This window comes from Symphalangus syndactylus, chromosome 6, assembly GCF_028878055.3.
Source record: "Symphalangus syndactylus isolate Jambi chromosome 6, NHGRI_mSymSyn1-v2.1_pri, whole genome shotgun sequence".
NCBI classification, from domain to species: Eukaryota; Metazoa; Chordata; class Mammalia; order Primates; family Hylobatidae; genus Symphalangus; species Symphalangus syndactylus.
The window spans coordinates 146,520,119-146,532,500 of NC_072428.2; the positions used below are offsets into that span (position 1 = coordinate 146,520,119).

Genomic DNA, 12,382 nt, shown 5'->3' on the forward strand with positions numbered 1-12,382 from the left:
GCACCCCACATGCTACTAACGCCTAGTCGTTTGAAGCTTATTTTCTGAAATGTCCAAATAGCGTATTTCCACTTCTGGAGCGCCAACGAAGCAAGAGCTAGCAAGGAAATAGGAAAATAAATAGAGTCCACAGCTCCGCTTCCGAAGGGCACGTGTCCCAGGACAGGTGTGCACCAGGCAGCCGGGCATGCGCTGACACCTGGCCATAGGTATTTTTGCCAACACTTCACACTGCGACTCCCCAGCAGCAGGCGCGGAGGTGGTGCTGACACCCACTTGAGACTCCGATTTTCACCCTCAGCTGCCAACCGCCGAGTAGACACCCTCCCCAACATTCCTACAAGCAAATGGTAATGCCGCGGGCATAACCCCCCAAAACGCGTGCACGCTGATCCAGTACAAAACCAATTTATTTTACATTCCATCGTGGGCGATGGGAGAAGCTAAATAATAATTTAGCATGCATACGTAGACGTTTCTTTTTATATATAAATACAATATACAAAAATAAAGACAGTACAGTTTTGAGATTTCCAGCAGTTTGAACGCTCGTGACATAATCCCCCGACCCCAGGGACGTATGCATAAACCCTTTTTTCTTTTTCCAAATACTCTGCAGAATGGCGGCTCCAGAGGCGGTTTCAAGTTTCAGAAGTCAGGTAACACTGTGGGTTTCCGCCTTCTCGGACGCGGGGAAAGGGGGAGACGGGAGGCTTCCCCTTGCGGAGAGTGGGTCGGTTCTTCTCACAGGCACTCGCGCCTCCCCCAACACCAACCAAAATTAATTTTAAAAGAACCAGAGTTCAAGTTTCAGCCCCCTGGGTCTCCCTCTCGCTGTTTTTTGAAGAGCAGGTGAGGCGCCCTTGCTTAAAAGGTAAGCGCCCAGGACCAGAGGCCGCGGCCGAATCCCTCCAGCCCCGGCCTGGGCGAGGGGTCCATGGGGCGGCGGCCGAGCCTGCTCTCGGGGCCGGGCCGGATGGGTGCGGGCGCCGGGGCCTCCGGGAGAAGCCGCCGGCCGGGGCGCTCCGTGCGCGCCGCACCTGCTGGGCCGCGGGGCCCCTACTGGGGCGCAGGCTGGTGGCCCGGCCGCGGGGGTGGCGAGTCGTCCTCCGAGGAGCAGTCGGAGGAGGCGGCGTGGACGCTGGCGCCGTTGCTGTAGGGGAAATGGTCCTCGTCGTCCTCGTCCTCGTCCTCCTCGGGGTCACTGTCCCTCAAGTCCCGCAGGCGGCGTCCGCTGCCCTTGTCCCCGGGCGCGGGCGGCCCCAGCAGCTCCTCTGCGCCCGGCTCCTCCGCGCCGCCCTTCCCCGCGCCCCCGCCGCCGCCCTTCTGTTTCTCCGCTTCCTGCGCTGCCTGCTCTTTGGCCTTTTTGCTGCGTTTCCATTTCATCCGCCGGTTCTGGAACCAAATCTTCACCTGCGGGCACAAGCGGGCGTGAGAAACCGGCCACCGCCACCCCAGGGCTTCCTGTCCCCGGAGTCCCCTGGCCGCGCGCGCCTGGGCCCCAGCGGGTCGTCCCTGGAATGGCCTCAGGGTGAGACGACTTAGAAGCGGAATGGGGAGGGGGCTCGTAGCTTCCTCCTCCCCCCAACCCCCCACTCAGCAGCAACCCCAGAGCTGGGTTGGAGCTCCGTGGGAGCTAGGACTATGTCCCCAACGACCCAGGCCGGGGACTTTTCTACCCGCGCCCTCCGTCTGCCGAGGAAGGGTCAGGGCAGCTGGCTACGTCGCGGTAAATCTCAGGATGTTCCCTCCTCTCTTTCTGGAACAAAATTTCTCGAATGCGGCCTGGGGATCACCTTCTTCAGAATGAAAGGAGGGGTGGTTAAGTGCTGATTCTTGGGCCCCACCTGAAGCTACTGAATCGGCGCTCTGGGCTCCTTAGAGGAACCCGTGCACCTGCCGTCTGAACCGTCGAGGCGCAACGCCAGATGCCTCAGACTGCCCGTGGGTCACAAGTGCAAAGGTAACAGTGTCCCCTGGGAGGCCGGGATGCGTCGGGGGCGGGGAGGGCGCGCACCTGGGTCTCGGTGAGCATGAGCGAGGTGGCCACCTCGAAGCGCTTGGGCCGCGACAGGTACTTGTTGAGCTTGAACTGGTGCTCCAGCTCCAGCAGCTGCTGGCTGGTGAAGGCGGTGCGCGGCCGGCGGCACTTCCCCAGGAGGTTCGACTGCGCCTGGGCTGGGGACCAAAGGGCAGTGAGGCCCACAGCCGGCTCCGGTCCTCGCCCCAGCCCCTCCCGTTGCTGCTGGTACCACTACCCTCAAGGCCCCAGTGCCAAGACCTGGCCCTGCAGAGGGCGGGGCTGTTCCCTCACTTATCAGTGCCCACTCCCCAAGGAATGCGGACTCAGGACCACCAAGTGGAAATGGGTAGTTTGGAGTTAATGAGACCAATTTTTTTTTTTTTTTTGGCTGGGAGACGTCTGAGTGTCCCTGTTAAACAGGGCCCATCGCAGGAGGCTTCCTCTCCACAGGAGCCGGCTTTGGTAGCAGTGGATTGACCCAGAGGCAAGAGGAGAAGTGAGGCCAGTCGGGGGCCAGGAAGGGAGGTTCCGGGAAGCCCAGGAGTTCAAGGCTGCAGTGAGCTAGACTGCACCCCCACACTGTACCCTGGGCGACACAGCAAGACCCCCATCTCTCAATAAATAAAAAATAATAAAATAAAGGAGCAGTGAGTGGTGAGAACCAAATCTCTCCCCCTCTTCTCACTGCACCTTCCTAGAGATTCAGGCTCAGATCCAAACAGGTCTGGGAAGAGCTGGTCCTGCTGTTCCAGGTCTCCCTGCACTGCCTCCTTAAAACAGAAAAGGAGGAGGAGGAGAAAAAGAAGAGGAAGGAAGGAAGGGAGAGAGGGAAAGAGGGCGGAAGGGAGGAAGGAAGGAAGGAAGGGAGGAAGGAAGGAAGGAAGAAAGGGAGGGAGGGAGGAAGGGAAGGGAGAGAGGACGGGTACAACAGGACCAAACCCAGGGTCCAAGTCTGTGTATTCATCAGGGACCCTCTCACCTTTCAAATGTTTTTCTTGGCATGCCCCCTCCTCAGGGTGCAGGCGGCAGGGGCAAGGCCTGGGGAGACTAGAAGCCTTTTCAGGACAATTCTCATTACGCAAATTACAGGCAGAGGTGCAGGCAGGATCCGGTTCTCTGTGTGTTCGAGGAGGCCTGCCCGGCTTTATTTACATAATTTCGCACGGTTACATCACAGAGAATTTTATGACCTCAAAACGAGACTTCCCTTGATTTCCCAGGAGCCTGACAAGTGTTGGACAATAAAAGAAAGAAAGAAAGGAAAGAAAGGAGGCCAGTCCCAGGCCTGGATGAGGTCAGGTCCCCCGGGATGGGCAATTTGCTTTAGAGGATGGTCCACGCCCCCTGCTTTAGTCAAACAAGGCCCCGAATTCCCAACTTGACAATACATTAGAACTTTAATTAAAACACTGGCTCCGGAGGGACCATTTGGGAAATGCCATCCAACAGGCAGAGACAACCAATTAAAGAAACCAAACAGGTTTTCCCCGTGACCAGCGAGGAGGACTTCTCAGAACACATTCTGCCGTCTTTGGCGCGGTTATGCCTGCCCTTTTGGATTGCCAGCTGCAGCATCCTCTTCTGAACTTAAAGCTGGCTGTGTTTAAAATTTGGCCAACTCTAGGTCAACATTTGGAATCAGAAATAGGCAAGGTGTCTCACTTTCATAAATTTTCTGAGTGACCTTGGGCTCCACGAAGCTCCAGAAAGCGGCCCCAGGAGACCTAGGACCACAGGCCCTGGGCTGGCCAGCCCCCTCCGTGGGCGACTTAGCGTCCTTGGCTCTGGGAAATGCAGGTCATATTGGTGGCTTTCTATCAGAAGGGCTGGGCCCTGGGTTGGCAGCCAGGCCCAGGAGGGCACCCTGGGTTTAAGCCCAGGCTGGCAGGGGATTCGCAGACGCAGACGTGTCTGGGGGGAGGGACAGCTTTCCCTCCTCCAGCCGGAGCCAGTAGGGCTGACTCTCCCAGGTGAGGGATGGGTGGCCACTGGGGCCTTCTTGGAGCTGAGCTAGGAAAGCCTGGGGCGGCTGTGGGCAAACAGCGTTCTGCAAGGATTTTTCTCACCCCCTTGTGACTTCTCCAGCCTCTGGGGTCCTAGGTTTTCTCTGTTTAGTCACAACCACAGCTTCCAGCAAAGGAATCTGAATTCTGGAGTGTTTATTTCTGTTTTCTTTTTTGCTTTTCCCCTGCTCTGCCTGCATCTCCCCAGTCTAAACAAATCCACTCAGACAGAAACAATGGGGTCTCTTTGTTTGGGTGTTCGGCGGCTGAAAGCGTTGAGCCATATACATCTGCTCGGCCCGACTCAAAAGTAGCTGACCCCGATGAGGCGAGCGGGCAGAGCCACAGCCCCGGAGCCCCAGCCTGGAGAGTCCGCGTGTGCCAGGAAAGCCTGAGAGGCCCAGGCCTCTGGCGAGGTGTCCCGCCCGGATGGAGAGGAAGCTGCCCGAAGCCCAGTGGCTCTGGGCTGGGGGGAACAGGAGCTCCCTCGGCCCCACCTTGGAGGGACATTCGTTACCTTTTTGGGCGCCCAGGATTCCAGGCCAGGCACCTACTGTTTAGAGTCCCCACATAGCTGGTTCAAGCCAGGCCACCTGCCTCGGCCATCGCACCCCGGATCCAACGCCCTTCCAGAGGAGGGCAGCGCCCTGGGAAGAGACGGGGGTTCCCTGGGCCCTGGCCTTGCCTCCCCGGGCCTCCAAAGCCCATTTCTCTTGTTTGCTGCTCCTGAAGCACTCCCTCTCCCTGGAGGGGCCGCGGGTCTAATGCCCGAATGGGGGACCCGGCCCAAGTTCCTTTCCCAGGTGATAAGCCCTGACCCCCATTCCCGGGCCTGCCTAATTCAGGGCGCTCTCGGCTAGCCTTCCCCTGGCGACTTCCTTCTCCTGCAGCCTTCAGGTTAATCATTAGATCTCAGTCTCACACCTCCAACTGCCCCTTCCCGTTAAGAGAGAAAGAGAACGCAAGGCCTGCGCATGGCCGTTTTAATAATTCGCTGCCCGTCTCACGCCTGGGGGGTCCGGGCGAGTCCTCGCAGGCCCGGGGCAGAGCCGAAGCGGCTTTGCAGCTCTTCCCCCGCTCGCTGGGAGCCAAGCGCAGAGAGGGGCAGGCGGTGCCGGGTGGAGGATGCGCGAGGCCCTCCCGCCACGCGCATCCACGGGGGCCGCCGGGTACTCACAGTTAAAGTCGGGCATCTTAGGCAGGATCATGCCCGCGGTGGACGCGCGCAGCCACTGGTCCAGCTGGAAGGTGCCGGCGCCCAGCTTGATGGGGTCGGCGGGGTGCGCTGGGTGCGCGCCTTGCACCTGCGGGTACGAGTAGGAGAGCGCCGGGTGCTGGCCCGCCAGCGCAGCCGCCGCCGCCGCCGCGGAGTAGCCGTAGACCGGGTGGCCGTAGAGCGCCGCCTGCGCCGGGAGGCCCGCGCCGCCCTGCGCACCCCCCGGGTGCAGCCCCAGCGCCAGGCCCCCGGCGGCGGCGGCGGCGGCGGCGGCGGCGGCGGCAGCGGCCGCTGCGCCCGGATGCGCGTGGTGGTGGGGCCCCCCGTGCCCGCCGCCCGTGCTGCCGCCGCCGCCGCCCGCGCCCAGGAAGCCCGGCTTGGGCAGCAGCGCGCAGTGCGCGGCCAGCAGGCGCGGCGGCGACGGGCTCTCGGCGCGCAGGCGGTCGGCTGGCGCAGCCGGCGGCTCCGAGGACGCGGGGCTGCAGCTGCCGCTAGTCCCGCCGTTCGCCCCTCCGCCGCCGCCACCTCCGGTGCCAGATGCGGCGGCGGCGAGCGACGTGACCAAGGCCAGAGGCGCGCTCTGCGCAGAGGCGGCTCGCGGGGGGTCCACCGCCAGCAGGGCGTCGATGCGGAAATTTTTGGATTTTTCCATCGGCTCGTTTGGGGCTGGCGCTCAGGGCCCGGTGGCGGGCGACGCGGCCGTGTGCGGGCTCGCGGAGTCAGTGCGTGTGGTGCAAGCCCGGGGGCTCGGTATTGTTATGGTGGTTATTTGCCAATAATCAAAGTCGCCGCCGGAAACTCAGCCGAGGGTGACCATGGTCCCGGCGCCTCCTCCGTGCGGGCCCCGCCACGGGCCGCGCTCGCACAAACTCCCACGCGAGTGCTTCCCCGCGTCCGGGCCGGGGAGTCCGGTTCTCTGTGCTCCAGCCCTCAGGCGACCCCGCCGAGGCCGCTGGCGCCGTGGTGGGGACCCGCGCCCCTCCGCGCACTTGAAGCTCAGCGCGGCTTCCGATTGGCGCGCGCAGCAGGGGCCCGGGGAGGGCCGCGGGCTCCTCCATTGGCCGAGGGGCGCACCTGTCAGCGTCCCGGCCGCCCGCCGCCCCGCCCCCGCGCCGCGAGGTCCTAAGCAGCCCGGGCTGTTGCGCGGCCCTGGCGGGCGGGGACACCGCCGGGGAGTGGATACTCCGAGGCTCAACCTGGGGCCTCTGCCCGCCCTCCGCTGGGTGCGGAGCCGGACGGCGGGCACTGGCAACCCCCGGGCCCCTGGAGAGCCCCGCGGCGGCCCAAGACCCGCTCCCAAGACTACCTGGCCCCCTCCGGACTTGGTTGGTCCCTGGAGCCAGCTCTGCGCGTCCTCTCCGGCCTCCTTGTCTGCGCTGGAGTGGGTCCACGTCTGCCTTGCGGAGCGCGGTGGTTTCATGCTTCTGAGCGCCCACGCTGCGCGCAGACCTGGCCGCTCTGCGAGGCGACGGCAGCGCACTGAAGACTGTGGTGTTTCCCAAGCCCTCCCTGCTCCCGGGTCTCCAGGGCACAGCAGGGGAGGGTTTTGTCCCCGTGGTCAAAGCTCTGCAGGTCGAACCTTATCTGCTCTGGGAAGGCCCCGCATTTTCAGGTGTGTGTGCGGGGGCGTGGGGGTGTAAACGCGCATGTGAGTGTGAGTTTGGCCTCCACGAATCCTCTCTGGGAGCCCCTGCCCCAGTCAAGCCGGAGACGGTAGATCTGGGCGCTCTGGCCTGCAGAACCCCAGCCGGCTTGCAGACGTCGCCCACGTGCCTGCTCAGTGGAGCGGGTCCTCGGTGACAAAGCTCTTCCTCGCTGCCGAGGGATGCCCGTGGGCTTGCGGGAGTCGACGCCCACACATCTCGGCCCTGAAAAACCCGTAGGGCCCGGCATCCTTTGAAAGCCCTGCCGCTGCGACCCCCGGCCAGTCCCCGGGCAGGAGCGGGGAAAGGCTATCTCTCTCGTGCTGCCAGGGCCTCCTGGGAAGTGGAGAGGAAAGGGCTTCCCGTGAGTGAGCGAGGCACGGAGTGAGCATCCAGTTCTCACCCCCTCCCCCACACGCACACTTCAAATATTTACAGTGAAACCACTTCCAAGGGCGTTTTTGAAGCTGAAAGAATCAACACAGGGGTCGGGAAGTCAAGCGGCATCAACACCAGGCTTTGTCAATAGCGCCATTAGACCCAGTTATCTTCCCCAGCAAGCGTGAGAACCGGGAGGGAGTTCCAGGTTCCAGGGCTTCCTATGCAGGTGAGAGGCGAATAAAGGACCGGAAGGGGCTGTGGAGAGGGGAGAGAGCCAAAGAGAAACTCAGTGCCAGGTAAACTTCAAAATTAGCAGGCCAGGTTGCTACAACAGGGATTTTTAAAAAGGCAAATATAGAGACCTTGCCACTTCTCCTCAAAAGGCTTTTTACCTAGGCGAGAGTTGATGACAGTGACTTTGTTGGCACGAGTGGTATCGTTTTCATTATAACACAGGGTAGTTCCCAGATGCACAGGACTGGTTGGAAGGTTAGGAGGATGGCAATGGATGGGTGACAGCAACTTGGAGTAAATGTGATCTGGCTTTGCAGAGCCGACCACTGGTCAAAAGAAATCGCAAGCATTCACATGGAGTTTGTCGTGCCTTTGGATGTCTTTGTGGTGACAAAAATGCATTTCTGCCTCTAACTGGAGAGAGGGAAACGCTTGCATTTCTTGAACACCTACTATGTGCTATGAGCTTTCTACAATTCTCATCCTTAATCTTCACTATGACACGAGAAGGAAGATTTTTATCATCTCCATTTTCTTTTCTTTTTTTTTTTTTTTTTTTTTTTGAGACGGAGTCTCGCTCTGTTGCCCAGGCTGGAGTGCAGTGGCACGCTCTCGGCTCACTGCAAGCTCCGCCTCCCGGGTTCACGCCATTCTCCTGCCTCAGCCTCCCGTCCATTTTCTTTTCTTTTCTTTCTTTCTTTTTTTTTTATTTATAGTAGAGACGGGGTTTCACCGTGTTAGCCAGGATGGTCTTGATAGCCTGACCTCGTGATCTGCCCACCTTGGCCTCCCAAAGTGCTGGGATTACAGGAGTGAGCCACCGCGTCAGGCACCCCCCAACTTTTTTTTTTTTTTTTTTTTTTTTTTTTTTTTTTTGAGATGGAGTTTTGTTCTTGTTGCCCAGGCTGGAGTGCAATGGCACGATCATGGCTCACTGCAACCTCCATCTCCCAGATTCAAGCGATTCTTTTGCCTCAGCCTCCCCAGTAGCTGAGATTACAGGCATGTGCCACTAGGATAGGCTAATTTTTGTATTTTTAGTAGAGATGGGGTTTCACCATGTTGGTCAGGTTGGTCTCGAACTCCCGACCTCAGGTGATCCACCCACTTCGGCCTCCCAAAGCGGTGGGATTACAGGCATGAGCGACTGCGCCCGGCCTATCATCTCCATTTTCTAGACTACAAGTTCAGAGAGTTTGGGATCCTTGTTCCCAGCAGAGAGTTCGGCCTTAGAGCTGGGAGTGGGACCAGGTCTGATTGCAGAGGCCACACTGTTCCCACCCTGCTGCCCTCAAAGCTCTCAGGTACACCTAGCCCTGAGTCCCCATCCCATCTGTTCCTTTTTCGGGAGGGAAGGATTGTAAAGGAGACCAGAGATTCTTAGCCACCTGTCCCAGGCAGGAAGCCCTGGCTGTGACTCTGCCTCCCCAGGGTAGAGAACACAGCCTTGGCCTCCTCCTCCTCCAGGGGTTTGGTGCCAAGCCTGACTTGCCTTTCTCTTCTCATCACCCCCATCTGCTGGGGGCAGATTGCTTGGTCCTGAGGTCAATGATTTAGGAAGCTGGGGCAAGGGAGTGGCTGCAGAAGAAATCTCCCACGATGGACCTTGGAGAAGATGCTGTTCCTCTCTCCAACCAAAAACCCACACTGCCAGGGTGATTTTAGTTGGTGATGGGGTGTGTAGTCTAGACTCCTGACATCAGCCATCTCCGTCAACAAAACACGGTGGGTGTTTTCTGGCTTTTTTTTTTTTTTAACTCCTAGAGGAATTAATTTCACCCCTTTTTGTTCTGCAATAACCATGGTCCAAAACCCCTTCACACCCTGTCTCATGTTTCTGTTCTGCCTGAGACCTGCTGAGGATACCTCCGTGGAAACACAGACAGGACAACATGTGTGCAGGTCCTTCAGGTGTCTGTACCACCTGTGGGGCTGTGCAACGCTGTCCGAGGAGGCCTAGCATAGCAGCCCTGCATCCCATCCGGACCGCCTCTCTAGCTGAGGTGCCATTTCAGGAGTCTGAAGCTCCTTGATGGATTTGTTTCTTTGTCTACAGAAGCAGGGGTTGGACCAAATGAACTCTAAGGAGCTACAGGGCCTTAAAATGATCAGATGTTCTGCTTATGTTTAAGAATACATTAATATAAAATGGAGGTTCTCTGTTAAGTTGCATGGAGAGAGGCAGGTGTGGGGGAGAGAGGGAGCTATCTGGGAAGTGTGGATCTTTGTGTGGTTTACAATGTGTGAGGCGGAGCCTGCTGGGTCTCTTCCTGTTCCCGGTATCTGTATTGATCCAACCCAGCTGGCTTTGGGGCAGTCTGGAGCTGGGCTTGGGTCTTGCGAGGGGCCACAAAGAGAGATCAAAGGTCTGATCCTAGTAGTGCTACCAAACCTGAGTCTCCAGGTGAGTTTTCTCTCCAGCGGCCCCAGGGGCAGAACTCAGCCCTGGAGAGTTCTCCCTAGAACTCTTGGTTTCTCAAGACAGGCAGAGAGGGCTTGATGCACCCTAATCAGCTGGCTCCCACCACAGCTCCTCCCTGCCCAGCGCAGGTGCCTGCTTTCTGCAGGCCTCCTGTTAAGGAACTGAAGAGTGCCTGCAGCTGCCCTTCATTCCACTACTTGGGAAGGAGATGGTGATTTCTACAAACCATTGCAAAAGAAAACACCGTTGTACTCTGTGTCTATTTACATCTGGACTTACACACACAATGGGGAACCCGTGAGGACTGGGGAAAAAACCTGTACATTCACATATTCACAAGATGTGAGGCAGATATCATGCATTTATCATTTAGATGTTGCTTTTTTCCCATATGAAATAGAGCAGGTGCCTGGAAGGGCACTGGGTGGCTGAAGGAGGGGGCAGATCTTGCGTTTCCAAAACTGAAGTCCAGGGCCAACAGAGAGGACTTGGCTGCAGAGGGGCCCAGGCACATTAGTCCTGTCCTGCTGAAGCCATGTGGTCTTCGGGGACTCACGCAGTTCCGTTTCAATGTAAACTGTCAAGGCTTTCTTCAGGAAACAGGCATGAAGATGCCGTGTAACTGGCCAGAGGGACCTAAGCACGAGTTTGAGACGGGACTTGCCCCTGGCACAGGAAGTAGCTTAGTTAGGCTGGAGTGGAAGCCGGGACGGTCAGAGCAGGAACTGCCGGGAGATGCTCCAACCTCCTTCCTGGAGCTTAGAGGGAAGGAGGATCTGCGGAGAGGGCCTAGGCCCACCGGAGCTGGGGGCATCTGCTCAGGTCCCCGCACCAACCCCAGCCCCTTCAGAGCCATGGGGGCCAAAGGCATCAAGTCATTAGTGCTGTCCTTTGATCTGCTGACCTCCTCTATGGCCCCTGGGAGCTGGGCCTTAAAGGAGTCTGGAAAGGGTGGGCTCAGCATTAGCAACCCAAAGACCTGCCGCTCAAACCCTCAAACCGAGGCGGGGCCTGAGGTGGGCCCAGGTCCGCTGTGTGCCCCACTCTATGGGTTTTCTCCCTCAGCCCCTCCTCCTCAGCCTCTCCCTGCAACCTGGATTTCCTGTTGCCATTTTAGAGGGCACCCTCACCCCGACTCCTCTCGCACGGCCAGCACCACCCAGGCTGCACTGGCCATGTGAGCCCCCCAGAACACCCCGAGTCACTGGCTTGACCCTCTCCTCTGAGCCCAGCCCTGGCTGCAAACAACTAGCCCCTACCAGGGGGCTTGGCAAGAAGTTAGGGAGATGCCACAGGATTTAGACAAAAATCTCCGCCTCCTTCCAGACCTTGGGCAGCCTCCCAGCTTCCCTGGACCCTGAAGGAAAGGGACAGGCCTGGCCACCCTGGGCTCAGCCGCTGGCCCAGGTCTCCTTCTGACACAAGGTGAAATCCTTTCCAGCCTCTTCGAAGCTTCTTGTGTCATAAAGAGAAACAAACCTTGAGAGGGAAGGGAGGCTCCTTTGAGCCCCTTTCATTGTTTTGGGGGGAATGACAACCCTCCACAGAAATGAAAGCCTTCTCTGGAGTCTTTTTTCTTTGCTACAAACATTTTATTTTGTTTTATTTTATTCCATATTCACGCAGGGCCCTCTGCAGACTGTCGGCAGAAACAAGGTAGACACCAAACACATGCATAAGCTGGACTTTTCCCAGAATGTTGCAACAGAACTACCCTCCAGATAGACACCAGCCTGCGGGCCACAGTGCTACGTGAGTCTTGCAAAGAGGAGATCTTTACGGCGAGGCTGAGAGCGCTCCCTGTGTGCTTTACCAGAGCCCAGTCTCCAGCCTCCATGGAAAATGTGTTTTGGAATCAACACTCTTTCCAAAGGCCCCACACTGCTCTCTGGTAGCACTGGCCTGGGCGCCCAGGCACCCCTTTAGAACCCACCTGTTCCCCCCACCCACGCTAGCGGAAGGAGGAGAGAGTTACACTGACAGATACCCGCAGCTCTGCAACCCCGGAACAACGCAGACAACATACAACTCAACAGAGGCACAGAAGGTGGCGTCCATCGCGCCTGGATGGTGACTGCTGCCCTGCAGGCTGCTGGGTGGGTGAAACACACAGGGAAGAAGCACAAATACACAGATGCGCCTCAGGGACATTTGAATGCTTCAGTGTGTGAATTTTGTAGCGCGTTCTGACTCGAAATTATGGCTGAATAGTGGCACACTAATGTCCAAGTCCATGTTCGATAATGGCAGGAAGTCTGCGCTAATTGGTCTATTTAGTAGTTGCTGAGGTGGCAAAAGCTGCAGCTGCTGGCGGCTGAAAGAGAGAGAGAGAGAGAGAGAGAGACCTCCTCTTAGGCCACTTCCCAGAGCTGTGGCAGTGGGGGAGGGGGGATTCCCCAGGATGGGCTTCTGTGGTCAAGTTCACCTCTTGTAACCCTGCCTAAGCCTCTTCTCACAGGT

At 58.4% G+C, this 12,382-nt stretch overlaps 1 protein-coding gene across 1 annotated transcript; it reads right to left on the reverse strand.

The window, feature by feature from the left end:
* Positions 1–392: 392 nt before the first annotated feature.
* On the reverse strand, positions 393–6,211 carry MNX1 (motor neuron and pancreas homeobox 1). Its single transcript, XM_055269729.2, has 3 exons — positions 5,204–6,211; positions 2,018–2,178; positions 393–1,413 (listed from the first exon to the last, which is right to left on the reverse strand). Exons 1-3 carry the CDS (start codon positions 5,892–5,894, stop codon positions 1,060–1,062), a joined length of 1,206 nt encoding a protein of 401 aa, XP_055125704.1. The 5' UTR covers positions 5,895–6,211; the 3' UTR covers positions 393–1,059.
* Between the last annotated feature and the right edge of the window lie 6,171 nt (positions 6,212–12,382).

What these genes read in the sequence shown, in the direction of transcription:
- MNX1 (XM_055269729.2), bottom strand. Translation starts at nt 5,894, where the DNA reads ATGGAAAAATCCAAAAATTTCCGCATCGACGCCCTGCTGGCGGTGGAC. An exon ending in TAAGATGCCCGACTTTAACT is followed by an intron (nt 2,179 to 5,203) that starts GTGAGTACCCGG and finishes TTTGGTCCCCAG; the next exon opens with CCCAGGCGCAGTCGAACCTC. An exon ending in TCATGCTCACCGAGACCCAG is followed by an intron (nt 1,414 to 2,017) that starts GTGCGCGCCCTC and finishes TTGTGCCCGCAG; the next exon opens with GTGAAGATTTGGTTCCAGAA.